This window comes from Protopterus annectens, chromosome 2.part0, assembly GCF_019279795.1.
Source record: "Protopterus annectens isolate FY-2018-M chromosome 2.part0, PAN1.0, whole genome shotgun sequence".
NCBI lineage: Eukaryota > Metazoa > Chordata > Ceratodontiformes > Protopteridae > Protopterus > Protopterus annectens.
Window position 1 is genome coordinate 1,966,497,314 of NC_056728.1, and position 16,847 is coordinate 1,966,514,160.

The following is a 16,847-nucleotide window of genomic DNA, read 5'->3' on the forward strand; positions in this document are numbered from 1 at the left end:
ATTAGTTCAGTTAACTCATCAGTTAATTTCTGACACTTGTGTAGTACGTACACACAACTTCTTGATTGCCCAGTAAAACTGTGTTCCAGTCTTTATGCAGGAAGGCCTTGGGGCATATTTTTCAACTTAGTTGCTGAGGTACATGTACAACAACATGGGGTTGTTTTGGATCTTCTAACTGTGAGACACCAAGATGGCCTTGGACAGTTATACATAATGCTGCCTTGTTAGACTTGTAACTGTATTTTATTCAGCAGGTATGCATCCCGTTTTTGTCTCTGTTATGATCTTGTCTTCTTTACTTTTGTAGCTTCTCTTTCTCCATGGATCTTGCTCTTTGTGGTCTTAAGCCTCACTTCTTGAGATCCTTTGCTAAAAAAAGCTTGGAGCAAAGATTAAACTACCTTCTGTTGTATGTCTTTGTTACATACTAACAGTTATACTAACAAGTGTGTCCTTAATGCTATTTGAAAATCTGCTGTCAGGAGATCTGGTAGAGTGATGTTTCTAGGACTGGACTTGTTGATGGAGATGTCCTTTAAGATCTGATGTTATGCTTTATAAATTGCTTTACTTTTCAGATGTTCATCGTGTTTCACTATTGCAGTCATTACAATTGGGTTATCCCGCTGGCAGGCTACCCGCAGTCGGCCTGAGTTCCAAAGTCTAGGTCCGGCGTCGGCTGCTGTCGCCTCCTCCCTGACGTCAGTGCGCCAGGGGTATATAAGATGCAGCCGATGACATTTTCTTCAGTCTTTTTGCCGCGCGGTGCCCGAAGCAAAAGCAGTTCGCAAGTGCCGGTTGGCCGACTCCTGAAGTTTTCAAATTCGAATTTCAGATCCGAAGTCTTCATTAAAGCTAAGTACCCTGTTGGGGAAACTTTTTTTCTTACTCCAGACCGATGTCAGAAAAAGTTAATAACTGTATTTCTTGTGGGAAGCAAATACCTCATAAGGATTTTCATTCTTACTGTATTCCTTGCCTAGGCCCTGACCATAACGTTGCTAGTTGTCAGTTTTGTGCTAGATTTAACCAACGCACTGTTAAGCGTCAATAAGATTTTGCATTCCATTACTTTGGCAGAAGATTTAATTATATAATGCCGTTGGATCAACCGACTACCGGAATTTACAAAAAACAAAAAGAAAAAGAAAAGGACAGGCATCCAAGATCCAAAACCGATGACTAGGCTTCGGTTCTCAGTGAGGAGCTTTCGCAGCCCCTGACGCCCGCTACCTCAGAGCCACACGCCGCTTCTGACTCCCACGTGGAGCCCGACTGGGCCTCTGAAAACTCAAGGTATTGGACACTCAGAAACTATTCCCTCAGATGGGTCCGGAGCCACTGAGCAGGCATCGGCTTCTGAGGATGTTTTCAGGCCTACACAGTTATATGTGAAACCTACTTCAGCTACAAAGACAAAGACTAAAGCAGCTCTAAAGACAAAGAAACAAGTACAGCATTCACCTGGACAGGCCTCCATGCCTAAAAAACAGATGCTTAAAATGGCCGAAGACCTTATTACTTTGATCAGGGGTTCCCATCCCCCTCCTGAAAAGAGGGCTAGGCAAGAGTTAGAATATGAATCTTCAGACCAGGTTTCCATTTCCTCTGATTCCTCCTCTGAACAGGATTACTCCATTCCTCCCTATTAGGATTCTGATGCTGAAGAATCTATCCCTTCAGCCTCTCCTGAAGATTATTCTTTTGTGGAAACACTGCATACTATGAGGGAGCATTTCCACTGGGGGAGTCAAGATTACTCAGAATCCAAGAAAAGGCTCAGAGATTTCCTTTTATTGCCCCAGCACAGGCCCCTTGCTATCCCGCCTGTTTTAGACATTGTAGATGATGTACTTACAGAGTCCAGTTTTTCTCCAGACTCTTTACCACCAGCCCCTGTTAAGCCAGATGGATACTACAGGGTTCCCGATTCGCATAAATTTCTCTATAGAAACCCTGCAGCTGACCCAGAAACCATCTCTCAGGGTCCCAAAGGGGTCAAGGCTTCTACTGCAAAAAACCCTATTCCCTCTGATAGGGATTCTAGGGCCCTAGACAGATGGGGCAAAAAGATTTATACCTCTGCTACCTTGGTTGTAAGCTTTAAATTGCCAATTTCATATGCTTAAGTATCAGCAATATCTTATATCCTTGCTTAAACAGAAAATGCCAGCAAATGTAGAATGTGCAGACAATAAAGAAATGCAGGATTTATTGCATGCAGCTGAACAAGTTGGAAAGCATACTTTGCAATGTGGTTTTGATTCTCTTGAGGCCTCCTGCAGTGCCGCTGTTACAGCTTCTGTCATTAGGAGACATGCATGGTTAAAAGAACAAAATTTGCCAGATCACATTAAAGCAAAACTATTAAACGCTCTTTTACAGCATGATACTTTGTTCCTAAAGCAGAAGAGGTGTTGAAGACAATGGAGGACAAGGCTAAATCTATGCAAACAGTCAAGGATTTCTTGCAGGTGCAGCCTCCCAGATTTAGCAGGAACTGGCCAACAAAAAATTGGTCCTTTCCAGTGTCAGATAGACCACAAAGGGGCAGATACAGATGCCCTAGAGGCAGATCACAGCCCCAAGGCTCATACAGGCCTAAACAATGGGGTGCTTCTACCTCCAAGAGCGGAGAGGAAAAATCACAGCCATACAGGAAACAGTCTCAATGACTTTCCACTTCCAGCACCAAGCACTTATCTTTTGGCAGCCCCTTTGGGGGGAAAGCTAGCACTTTTTCACAAAATTGGCACATGATCACCCAGGACAAATGGGTTCTAAATATAGTTTCACAAGGCTACAGGTTCCACTTTCACACCCTGCCAAGGCAAAACGGTATGCCAGACCTGCCACACAATCAATGGGCAGAGGCACAAAAACAAGTTTCATCCCTCATGGACATGAGGGCCATTCAACAAGTACCAGAACAAGAGCAGGGTCACGGATTCTATTCAAGACTGTTCTTAGTACCCAGAAAGGACAAAGCCTGGAGACCAATACTGTACCTATCTATTCTAAACACATATCTGGATATTCCAAAATTCAAAATGTTAATCCTACAGCAGCTTCTGCCCATGTTGGGCAAGAAGGCCTGGCTTGTGACTTTAGATCTAAAAGAGGCATACCTGCATGTCCCAATCAGACAAACATGCAGAAGATACCTCAGATTCAAAGCTGGCTCAATACACTACCAATTCTCTGCACTGCCCTTTGGCTTATCTACTGCGCCCAGGGTCTTCAGAAAGTGCCTGGCACCAGTAATTGCATTTTGCAGACAAAGAGGAATACAAATATATCCTTACTTGGACGACTGCCTTATTCAAGCGGAGAACAAGGACATTCTACTACAGCATCCGGCATTTGTAGAAAGATTACTGACAAGTCTAGGGTACACAGTAAATGAGAAGAAATCAAAACTCATACCCTCTCAAGAGATAATATTCCTGGGTGCAAGCTTAAATACAACTGCCCAGATGGCTTATCTCACGCCAGACAAACACAGACAACTGACTACTTACTTCAAAATGTTGGCAACAAAGACCCAGTTATCTGCAAGAAAAATTCTGCAGGCCTTGGGTATCATGGCATCTTGCATTCTGCTAATTCCATATGCAAGACTGCATATGAGGAAACTTCAATGGTATCTAAAAATTGTTTGGACTCAACATTGCCACTGCCTGGAAACAATAATTACCCTCATTCCCTGCCTGCAACAGGAGTTTCAATGGAGGGCCAAAGCCTGTCACCACAACACGGGACAGCCATTTGCCTTACCCACAGCCAGGCAGACATTGACAACAGATGCATCAGATTACGCCTTGGGGGGGCTATATGGCAGGAAGATGTATTCAGGGCACATAGATGCACAAATGCATCTACATATCAATCAAAAAGAGATGCTAGCTGTTCAGAATGCCCCAACAGCCTTCAAGGACCAACTTCACCCAGGACAACTACTAATAAAGATGGACAATACTACAGTCATGTGGTACATAAACAAGCAGGGAGGCACACATTCCTACCACGTCTGCAGGCTAGCCATGAACTTGTGGCACACAGCATTGACTTACCAAGTACATCTGCAAGCTCAGTTCCTGCCAGGAAGGAAAAATTCTCTGGCAGACGAACTAAGCAGAAATCTAATGGATCCCCATGACTGGAAATTGGATCCACAAGTCTTCAGCATGATAACAAAGACCTGGGGATGCCCGGACATAGACCTATTTGCCTCTCCTCACAACTACCAACTACAAAGATTCTGCACAAGGACTTATCACAAGCAAGCATGGAAAGTGGATGCTCTATCTTTCAGCTGGAAAAATCTAACAGTATATGCCTTTCCTCTTCTGCCTCTCCTCCCCAAGGTACTCCTCCAGGTCAGACAAGAGAAACCAAAAATAATACTGATTGCCCCAGACTGGCCCCTTCAGCACTGGTACCCAATCCTAAAGAGCTTGTCTCATATCCCAGCCTGGACATTACCACAAATTCCTCACTTGTTGACCCAACAAGACAGCCAGATACTGCACAGCCAACTCAAAACCTTAAACCTGGCAGCATGGCAGATAATATAGCCTCTCAAGACACACCTCTTTCTAAAGCAGTAATGGATGTTGTTTTGGAGGCCAGGAGGCCTAGCACCAGAAAATCTTATGCAGACAAATGGAAGAGATTCTGTGCTTGGAACCAAGCACAAGGCATTGACACGGTTGTTCCAAATATTCCTCAGATTTTACAATACTTTACTGAGATGTTGGATAAAGGCCTTTCCTTTTCATCAATTAAAATTCATGCCTCTGCCATTTCAGCTCATTACAATACAGAACCACCAATTTTTTTCTCATCTGTTATTGAGGCAGTACCTCAGAGGGGCCAAAAACATAAGACCTCCAAGGAGAGCACCAATACCTGCATGGGACCTCAACTATGTCTTGGAAAAACTCACACTGCCTCCGTTTGAGCCAACCTTTGCAGCTGACATAAAAGTCTTATCCTGGAAAACAGCTCTGCTCCTAGCAATAACCTCCGCTAGAAGAGTCTCAGAGTTACAGGCACTCATGGCTGTGGAACCTTTTATCATTTTCCATCCTGACAGGGTTTCGCTAAGGACAAACCCTACATTTATGCCTAAGGTAGTGTCCAGTGTGGCCTTTAACCAAACAATTCATTTGCCTACTTTCTATCCAAACCCACAGAATAAGGGTGAGAAAATTCTGCATTCTTTGGACATTCACAGGCAACTACGCTTCTACTTAGACAGAACTAAAGCCTTCAGAAAGACTGATCAACTTCTAGTGGCATATGCTGCAGCATCAAAAGGAAAGCTTATCTCAAAACAGACAATTTCAAAGTGGATAGGCCATTGCATTAGTTTCTGCTATTCACAGCATGGCAAATCAGTGCCTAAGGGCATTAGGCCACATTCAACCAGAGCAACAAGCCTTCCTCAGAGAAGTACCAACCAAAGACATCTTAGAGGCTGCAACTTGGAGTTCATTGCATACCTTTACAAAGCACTATCACCTACCTCTCTACTCTAAATCCAGGGCAGGCTTTGCCACTGCAGTTCTGCAGGGCCTTATAGCCTCACCTAATCCTATTTAGCTCCAGCCTCCCAACCTTAGCTTTGGGATTCAACCCAATTGTAATGACTGCAACAAAACACGGTGAACATAGTACAGTTGTATACCTACCATAAATGTAGATGTTTGAGTGTATTCACTGTTGCAGTCCAGGTTACCCTCCCACCATCCCCCTTTCTTCCTTGCTGGGACCTAACTGTACTTTCCTACTCTATACAACCTATGTGGTGTATTTGCTTGTAGATGAAGAAAAAATATTTTTTGTGCATGCATGCTTATTGGCATAATCTAGCCTACCATTTTAGGGGCACCTGACCTCTGGGCCAAGAAAAACTGAAGAAAATGAATTCGGCTGCATCTTATATACCCCTGGCGCACTGATGTCTGGGAAGAGGCGACAGCAGCCGACGTCGGACCTAGACTTTGGAACTCAGGCCGACTGTGCGTAGCCTGCCAGCAGGATAACCTAATTGTAATGACTGCAACAGTGAATACACTCGAACATCTACATTTATGGTAGGTACACAAATGTACGTTTCTGCTATGTTCTCCTATGTTTTCTCCAGGATATGTGTATTATGGGTCCTTGTAAGAAAGTATCTTCTTACGTCGCTTTTGGAGTAAACATTGCACCATTTTCTTTTAATCTGAAATGACTCGCCTCTAATTGTCTTCCTGTGTAGTATGTCATCCCTGTTTATATTTCTGAAAATAGTTTGTTTTTTTCCTTTGTAGTACACACAGTACCTTGAATATGGTCTTGTTGTCTGCTCAGTTGAATAACATTTCTTAGTCTCTGCTGTTAATTAATTTCTTAGCATTTCTTCCAAATACATCCCTAGTCCTATCACACTTATTAATGCTTGTAATTTATTGATGACTACACCGTTTGCATGCTCTTTCTGTCACTGTTTTCCATTTGTATTATTTAAATTTCTTTGCACGGGATCTTAAGGGCTCCAATTTTTACTTTATTCCTTCTTTCCAGTCTGTTTTGCATACCATCATTCTTGAGTATCAGTCATCTGCAGTCAGGCATATTTATTCAAATTCTGCCCTATAGCATGTACAAGTACGAATAATGCCATTCCCAGTGCCCAAACCCAGCACTGTCCCTCACCTTCCATAGAATGTACCCCACTGTTGTGAGAGTCTCTTAGCTAGTCTCTTATTCAGACTACTACCCTGCATTGCATTCCAAGATTACCTAGATTGTTTCTTCATTTTATTTATTTATTTTTACCAAGATACTGTCTAACGGGTCTTGATAAAGTCTAGACAAGTGATAGCCAAGTCCATTGCTATAAATCAAAGATATTAATTGATTCTGTTTGACCAGCCTGTATAACTTTTAGGTACACAGATGTCCTTCTGTGTTTCTGCTATTAATGTCACATTAGTAAGTTATGTTTATATATATATATATATATATATACATATATATATATATATATATATATATATATATATATATATATATATATATATACACACACACACGTATATATATATATATATATATATATATATATATATATATATATATATGTGTATATATTTTGCCGAAGGAAACATGAAAATGAGAAACAGTTAAACATAGATGGTTTAATTGATTTGCTCAGACCGATACAGGAAGAAGGCAGTAGCTGTGTGATTCAGATGTGTTTCTGAGAATTTTTTTAGTTTCATTTCTGTGATCTATCATTAAAATTGGAATTTCCATCTCATTCTGTCATATTTGCAATTGTCTGTTATGTGTTAGCATGGCTCTGCCTTTATACAGCTGGGTTTATAACTTCCAAGAAACCAAATTTTCACATCCAATACCATTTCCCTTCTTGGGTGACAAAAATGGGCTTGAGCCCAGTGGGGCATTTTCAGTTGCCCTGTAACACACATTCAGTATAAAAAGAAGTTATGTCTTACCATAATGTTCCATCTGTATTGTTGATCCTCGTTCAGTCATTACGTATGGGTATCGGTTCCGACCTCGGAACCAAGCCGGCCATTTTCCAAGCTTGCGTCAACTTCAAACTGTTGAGCTAAACTCTTACCCACAATCCCCCTCTCCCTGTTAACCTCAGATTGAGTTTGCAAGTCAAAGAAGGTAGAGGCTACCTCTGGTCAAATAACCTAAGAGAACCGGATGGTGAGATCCACTAGAAACCACAGGAGGGAGAAGGAGGGAGGGTCGTAATGACTGAACGAGGATCAACAATACAGATGAAACGTTATGGTAAGACATAACTTCTTTATCTGATATTGTTAATCCTCGTTCACTCCTTATGTATGGGACATAGTCCCCAGCTACCTCTATTCCTGTGAGGCTGTCATGGAAGGACATTCCTGAGCACCACAGAACCAAAACATGCTCTTCCCCTGAAGGCCAAATCCAATTTGCAATGATTGATGAAGGTATGAGGCGTAGCCCAAGTTGCAGCTGCACAGATGTCATGGAAAGAAGCTCTGGCATGGAAGGCAGCAGAAGCTGTCACCGACCTTGTTGAATGAGCTTTCATGGTAGTAGGCAATGAGATATTACGTTGTGTATAAATGAAGGTCACACAGTCCTTCAACCATCTAACTAATGTGACCTTAGCAACAGCAGATCCTAATCTAGGTCCAGAAAAGGCCAAAAATAACTGGTCAGATTTACGAAAGTAGGGTTATGTATGCAATACTCTCCTCTGTTTGAATGATTGGGAAAGAAAACTGGCAATTCAGTGGTTTGATTAATGGACATTTCAGAGATCACTTTTGGCAGAAATTATGGATTAGTTCTCAGAGACACTCTATCTCTATGACAAATCAAGTATGGACTCTTGATACATAAAGCTTGAAGCTCAGAAATACATCTGGCAGAAGTAATGGCGACCAAAAACAAGGTTTTCCATGACAAATGCTTGAGGTCGCAAGAAGAAGCTGGTTCGAAAGGTGGCATTGTCAGAGCTTGTAGAACTAATGATAAATCCCATGGTTGAATAGGTTCTCTAAAAGGTGGCTTCAGATGATTCACACCTTTTATGAAGGTCTTGCACAATTTGTGGTACATAAGAGAGGAATCTTGGACACCCTCCTGAAAATTAGAAATCACAGCCAAATGAACTCTAATGGTAGAGGCCAATAGACCCGATTGGAAAAGATTGGCCAGATAGTCTAGTGTTATCGACACTGGTGCTGAGAAGGTTTATGTTTGTTTATCTTTCAGCCAACAGGTAAATCTTTTCCACTTGCTCAGATAAGTAATTGTAGTGGAAGACTATGAGATGCATTGAGAATGTCACGTACTGTTAAAGAAAGATCATTCTGCCTGGCAATCAAGGGAATTGGAGTAGCCAAGCTGTGAGCTTCAGCCTGTTCAAGTTGTGATGAATCAGGTTCTGTGGATGTGAGATCAACTCTGGGGGTGGATGGAGAATCCATGGTCGATCTAGTAGGTGAGACCAAAGGAAGGGGAACCAAATCTGTCGAGGCCAATATGGTGCTATGAGGATCACCTTGCTCTTCAACCGACGGGCTTTCTTCAGAAACTGGGGAATGAGCGGAAAGAGTGGGAATGCGTAAAGAAGACCCGAGGGCCAATCGTGGACCAGAGCGTCCCTGGGTGACTGTCCCAGAGGGGGAATCAGGGCGAAGTAGTTGCTGCATTTGTAGTTGGTCGGAGATGCAAAGAGGTTGCAGCAAGGACGGCCCTAGCGGTGGAAGATCTTTTCCCCTATCAAGGGATTCAGGGACCACTCATGAGGTTGAAGAATGCACCTGCTGAGTCTGTCTGCTATCACGTTGGAACTCCCAGGAATGTGCGTTGCTAGAAGAAAACATTTTGTAGCCATCGCCCATTGCCATATCCTCATGGCCTCTCGACAAAGGGGGTAAGATTTGGTTCCACCTTGCTTGTTGATGTACCAGACCACTGCCATGTTGTCTGACTGAATCGCAATTGTCCCAGACGGCAGCAGGGGATGGAATGCTTGCAACACCAGAAGCACCACCCTCAGCTCTAGTACATTTATATGCAGATGGGCCTCCAGTTGGGACCAAGTGCCTTGGACTGTCTGTCCCTGACATAGCCCCCACCCCCACCCCATCAGGGAGGCATCCGTGGTCACTGTGGCCTTGGGTTGCTGGGGGGGGGAAGGGCGAAACCATTGTGACAGATTGCGTATCATCCACCAGTTTAAATCCTGTTTGCACCTGTGGGTTACTAGAATCATGGCTGAAAGAGGATGCTGAAAGGAATACCATTGGGTGAGCAGTAGCCATTGAAGAAGCCTCATGTGAAACCTGGCTAGTGGGACAGTGGTGATGGAGGCTGCCATGGAACCCAACAGCTGTAGAACTGAGTGAGACGTGGATTTCTCCCTTGAAAGTATTGGAATCAGTTGTTGCTTTATCCTTAAAATTCTGTGCTTTGGAATGGCAGCTCTGCAGTTCTTTGTGTCCAAGATAACCCCTATGAATTCTGTTGACTGAGATGGGGTGAGATTGGACTTTTGCCAGTTTATGGTTATGCCTAGCCTTTGTGCAGCAAGGAGAGAGTATGCCAGGGCTTCTTCCAGTAGATGTTTGGTGGGGGCGGAAATGAGCCAGTCGTCTAGGTATGGAAACACCTGGAATCCTTGAAGTCGCAAGTGAGCTGTGACAACTGCCATGCACTTTGTGAACACTCTGGGGGCTGTAGAGAGTCCGAAGGGCAGTACTCTGAACTGGTAGTGACTGGCTCCCGCACTGAAGCGCAGAAATCTTCTTGATGGCCTGTCCACCTTTATGTGGTAGTACGCATATTGAAGATATATTGAGCACATCCAATCATCTTTTTCCAAAAGTGGGAGGATAGACTGTATTGTGACCATCCGGACTTTTTGTACTCTCACAAACTTGTTCAATACACTGAGATCCAAAATTGGACTCCAGTCCCCGGTTTTCTTTGGCATCAAAAATAGTCTTGAGTAGAATCTGGATCCTATCTGGTCCGGAGGGACTATTTGGATGACTCTCTTTCTTAGCAGCTTTTCTATCTCTAGTGCTGCTTCTTCCCTTTGACTGGGTGGAACTTCAGGAAGTTTTTTTGAAGGGACAAGACAAAGATCGAAGGGGATATGATAACCTCTGGTTATAATCCTTTGTACTCAAGAATCGGTGGTGATGGTTAGCCAGGCAGAAGGGTACAAGGAGAAACATCCCCCAACCACCTCCAGAGGAAAGGAATTGGGACGCTCTTCAGGAGCACTGGTAGGATTGGCCAGGGAAAGAATCCCTGGAACCCTGGTTATGCGGACCCCCTCTGCCCCAAAAGGAGCGTCTTCTCTGTGAGTTTCCCCCTTTGCCTCTAGGGGAGAACTCGGCCTGTGTGTCACAGAAATGACCCTGAGATTTTTTGAACCATATCTTCCCACTCTTTTGGTTTCAGGAGAAAGCACGTTGAGGGGAAGAATAATGGACATCTACAGCAGAAAGGGTCTTACCGTCCTGTTCACATCTGGCCAGTGTGCTTTTAACTTTGGGTCCAAACAACGAGGAGGCCTCAATGGGAGCATTAAGAAAGGAAGTCTTAAAGGGTTCCACGAAATTGCACAAGCGCATCCAGGCGTGTCGTCTCAAGACCGCAGCTGAACCCGCTTCTCTAGCTGCTCCTTCTGATGCGTGAGATATCAGTCACATAGAGGAGTTAGATATTGACTCAATGGTGGCCAGCTGAGAGGCCACTTTGTCACAGACCTCATCAGACATGGCACCAGCCAAGGTTTCAGAGAGCTCAGAAATCAGATCCCTTTGAAGCCTAGTAAAGTGTGCCATATAATTCAGGGTCCTGATAGTAAAGGTTGCTGATGCAAAAGAGTGCTTCCCTATCCTGTCCAGGGCCTGGGACTCTTTGTTAGGTGGATGGACAGTCTGGCTATCTTCTTCTGCCAGATCCTTTTTTGTTGCGGCCGCCACCACCAAAGCATCCACAGGAAGACCTTTTGACCAATGGGGATCCGTAGCAGGAGGGGACAAAACCTTATCTGGCTTTTTTGTTGTGGCCGCCACCACCAAAGCATCCACAGGAAGACCTTTTGACCAATGGGGATCCGTAGCAGGAGGGGACAAAACCTTATCTGGCCTCCGGGGAATAGCTTTGACGGTGTCGGGAGCCTTCCAAGCATGCTGCACGATAAGCCAGACAAGTTAATCGGCAGGTGGAGTAACCCAGGATGTAGGGGGCTGAGCACGAAAGGCCTGCAGGAACACAGATTCCTCAGAGGTCAGATTAGAGGACTGCTTCTGTTTCAGGATTTTGAGGATATCACCAAAGGATACCTCAGAGGGTGACTGAGGGGATCCTTCCCCTTCATCAAAATCTGTGTCTTCAGTGAGGGACTCCTCTGTGGAGTCCATGTGCTTCCTCTTACACAAACTTTTCCGGTGGACTTCCTCAGTGGGAAAAGCTGGGGAAGACAGCGGAAAAGGGGTTTCCTGTGGGAATATGTCCTGAGGCCCTTGCACCCGGTGTCCGCTCGGTGCGACTTGATGGATACAGTCCAGTATCGCCAGCAGCAGCAAAAGCCTTCTCCATCAGTTGGAAGGCTGGTTCACCTGAAGAGGAGTGAATGTCTAGGACAGGGGTCACCCCTCCCCTAAGTGGCTCAGCCTGCCAATCCGGAGTCCCTGGATGCCTGTGGAGCAGCAAACTATGAGTATCACAACTGACATCCTGGGTCATAGCAAAACTTTCCTGCCACGAAGGCAACTGCGGTTCCTTAGTGAGATCCATAAAGGGAACCACAGAAGGGGAAGACTGTGCTATATCCATGGACTTCAAAGGCAATGAAGGAGGAGAATAAGAAGGGGTCTTTGGAGATCGGTGATCACCTCCCAAGGAAGGGGGATACCTCTGGCCAGGAGTACCTGATCCACAAGACGCAACACATTGTGTTCTGAAGGGCTTCTAGTGTACCTCACGAAGACTGAGGGAGAAACAGGCCTGTCCACAGAAGAGGCAAACTCTGTGCCCATCTCACCAGTCTGCACCGAGAACAATGGTGCCAAGAGAGACTGGACTATGGGTATCTCCCCCGAAGAAGTCATCGGTGCCGAGGTCATGGTCTGCACCGACACAGGGATCGGTGCCGAAGTGGTTGTCGGTACCAAAGATGGAACCGACAAAACTGGAGTCAGCAATAAAGGTGTCGGTTCTGAGGAAGATCTTGGAGCCGACGTGGTCAAGGTCTGCGCCGACTGAATGGTCGGTGCCGATACACTGGTAATAGTCTGAACCAAGGAGCCCCTCGGTGCCGATATAGTGAAGGCTGCAGGAGAAGATGGAGCCGAGATCATTAATGGAGCCGAAGGCCTCGGTGCCGAAGGTCTAGGCACCGAAAGCAGTGGGGCTGAATGAGTGAGCTCCGGAGCCGAAACTTTAGCCTTTTTAGGTTTTGGTTGGCAGGAGTCCCCAGCCGGGGACGAAGGCAAAGATTTAGCCTTGGTAGGAACATCCAAGATTTTCTTATGGGCTGTAGAAGGGGTTGAGGCCTCTGACCCAAAAATATCCTCTGAAAGGGAGATTTAAGAAGTCCCTTCAGTAACAGCTTGTTTTTCCTTTCCAACAAGGTTCTATTTGAAAAGTTCTCACAAATAGTACAGGGCGGGTCAACAGACAAGTGGGACGCCCCCAAACAATAAACGCACAAAGAGTGCGCATCAGAAGTAGGTAGTCTGTGTCCACAATCAGAACACCGTTTAAACCCCGGACTACCTTTCTTATCTGCCATAATAGCTAAAATAGAAAGCAGAAAAGGGTACCAGCAATGGTACAAAAGAATACCCGAAGGTATGAGAAAAAGGGAAGGATTACCAACGATGGTAAGGGGAAAAAAACTCATGGTAAAAAGGTAGAGAAAAGAGACAAAAACCTGAAGAAAGTATGATTGCTAGATGTGATAGGGTAAGAGACAATGAAATAGAAACTTTTCTGACAGAAAAGTAATATAAATGGTTATTAAACAACAAACAACTGTACTTGGCAGCTTGACACGACCAAATGGCAATGCGGCAAACAAAATCTGAGGTAACAGGGAGAAGGGGGATTGTGGGTAAGAGTTTAGCTTGAGAGTTTGAAGCTGATGCGAGCTTGGAAAATGGCCGTCTCAGTTCCGAGGTCGGAACCGATACCCATACGTAAGGAATGAACTAGGATTAACAATATCAGATTTTTATTTATATTTCACAGCTCAGCTGAGATGTTATCAGTGTGTTTTATAGCAAATATAAAAGCAGCAAGCACAATAAAATTTAAAATGAATAAAAATTATTTAAAAGTTGTACAGTGATAAAAAATATTAGTTTAAGCATGCAAGTAAAGATTAATTACATTAATGATTAATTCATTAAAACATTTTTGAAACAAGTTGCATTGAAGAAAAACAAAGTGTCAGCAGCATATCAACCTTAGAACAGGTGTGTTTTAAGTGAGAGACAGATGATGCACTGAAATGACACCACACCACCAAAAGAAAAAGTTCATGGTGGGTGTTGCAAAAGCAAAGAAACACTCTTCACAAGTTTCAGTCTTCCAAACCCCTCAAAGCTCACACAGCCTCATTAAAAAGCCAGTTAATATGAATCAATTCAAATAGCAAGACTGATACTTGGATTGTAGCCAACAATGTATATTTTGTGTTCACAAACTCATATTTTTCTTTTCCATGCTGCAGAAGTGATGCAGCATTTCTGCTCTTAACACACTACAGCAGTAAAAGGAAATAATTTTTCAAATGAGTAATTCTGTGCAGGCAAGGTGTGGTCACATATGTTTTGTAGGCATTAGCTGAAACATTTCCAGAGATATTTTTGGCTTGTGTAATGTACACTGTTTCTGAGGACTTCTTAGTTAGAAAATGGCTCACTTGAGTACAGTGAGTATGCCTGGCTACACTGTTGGCTGATGCCTTACTGGGATCCAGTACGAGAAGCTGATGCATGATCCAATAATTGCAACCCTTTGTTAGTGCAGAACCATCAAAAACTAACTAACTGAATTTTCAGGTGAAATGTAAGTCATCTACCTTCAACCTTATGGAAGACTTCACCTCCCACATTCCATTACTTAAATGTATTAACTCAGTGGCTGCAAAACTATTATGAAAATGTGAAACACCTTGCAAGGTTGAAAACGGTACTTGCATACTGGCCTGTGGAGTGGTACATAACATAGTCAGGGACTAGGCACATTGAAGGATCAGGATTTGCTAGGTGGTTCCTGATAAGTTACTTTCTGTTGAATGGTAGATATCTTCTCCTGTTGTGCAGGGCTGAATGTGTTAGAAGTAACACCTTATAACTATCCTTTCCTTGTAATTGGAGCAATGTCTTCAAAACTGGGAAGATGTGGGCTTTTCTTTATATTTTGTTTTGTAACAAGGCAGAGACATTTTACACCAGTTCCAGCTGAAGAAAATAGCACTCCAGGCAGTCTTGCATACATCAGTGTATAGTAATCCACTCAGTTCTACCAGTACCAGTACATTCATCGATATAACATCATCCTGTTGCAGAATTTGAGCCATTATCCTGATAAGTCTTACTTTTTCCATCAGAAGAAGATAACTGCACTCACAACTGTTACCTTCTCATGCAGTACAACACCCGGGCTAGGCCTGGGCACCCTACTAGCCAAGGAGCAGGGCTGCCATTATCTTTATCTTCTCAGGATTTAACACTGGACATTTCATTTTTTTCATTTCACACTTCAGAAAGGTAGTTATCAGAACACTGTAGTTTTGCTGTATTCAGTGCACAGGAGAAACAGAACTTGCTGTCATTCACCCAGCAGTAGTAAGCCAGTGCCTAATTCTTAACGTTGTATACCAAAGATAATATGTAAGCCATGAATAACTAAACTTTCTGACCTGATTTGGATTCCTTTCACATTATATAGTTCAATCCTTTTGGGATGATCATACATTAGGGCACCAATACCAAATAGGTAATTAACAAAAGAAGGGGACAGAACTAAATTACAGTTGAATTTATTTTCATTTTGTGTAATAACTAAATTATTCTGCTCAGCACTGTTCATATATTCCTGTATTCCCAAAGTATCACATATACTTGTATAATAGTTTTTTTAACAGAAACTTAAGTACATTTCATGGCTGCAAGTTGTTCAGCTATGGAGAATATTTTTTGACAAAGTCTTTCTGATGCTCTAATGTTAGGTACATGGAATGGGACCACTAAAGTAGCTGTAAAGACATTGAAGCCTGGCACAATGTCCCCAGAATCCTTCCTGGAAGAAGCCCAGATTATGAAGAAGTTGAGGCATGACAAGTTGGTACAGTTATATGCTGTCGTTTCAGAAGAGCCGATCTACATTGTCACAGAGTACATGAGTAAAGGTAAGTACATTTGCCATATGAATATTATGTTACGTTTGTATGCATTATTGATAGAAATAATAGAAATCAACCTTTGTGAGAGAGTCTTAATAACCTAGCATGTACAGAATAACATTTAAGTGAGATTAAAAATATGTCAAGAATATTTTCTTCTGTGTTTTTCTCTTTTTAAAATTTGTGTATGCGTAGAGAATGTGGTTCCTCAAATAACCATCCAAAGTGTGTAGCAGATGGTAGTATATTTTATGCTGTGATCTGTGTTATTCTTAAATGTGCTAGACAGACTTTAAATTGTAAATGACATTTTGATTAATTTGTTTGTGTTCTGTATATATGTTATTTATAGTTTAAGTTTATTTAAAATTATAGATAGCGGTTAACCAACAGATATGTCTACAAATTCTGAAGGAAAATAAGCACTGAAATTCTTTTTCTCACTTATGTCATCGGTAAGTTACGGTACCACAAGTAGCTATATATCTGTTGTTTTAAAATCATCAGATTAAAAAGTTTGGGTGATACAGATATATACTATTTCATGAATTGTAAAATAAAAAGTGTATCAGCCTCACTAAAATGTTGACTATATATTTTTAAAATACACTTGCACAAACTCATGAGGTGTATTGCATAAACTGATGTGTTAAAATGTAGAGGTAGACCGATATTGAGCCACCAATCCACATGCATCTCGTCAGCCACACAGCATGTGGAAACGTGGAACCTGATGAAGCAGCTCATAAGCAAGAACCTTCAGATACATGCAGGCAAGCCAAAAAGCGTAAATATAAAAATGGGACACGAAGTGCATGTTCATGAAAACAGGAAGGCATCAGTCTGCAACCCCAAAACTCTAAATGTTATTTTCCATTTTTAGGTCTTT

General features: G+C 42.9%; 1 protein-coding gene across 1 annotated transcript in view; it reads left to right on the forward strand.

Moving 5' to 3' along the window:
- Nucleotides 1–16,062, forward strand: part of FYN (FYN proto-oncogene, Src family tyrosine kinase) — a 1,397,726-nt gene extending 1,381,664 nt beyond the window's left edge. Inside the window, exon 10 of the mRNA XM_044060462.1 lies at nt 15,785–16,062. Within this exon, the coding sequence (XP_043916397.1) occupies nt 15,785–16,062 (278 nt within the window). The remainder of the gene's footprint in view (nt 1–15,784) is intronic.
- Nucleotides 16,063–16,847: the final 785 nt, after the last annotated feature.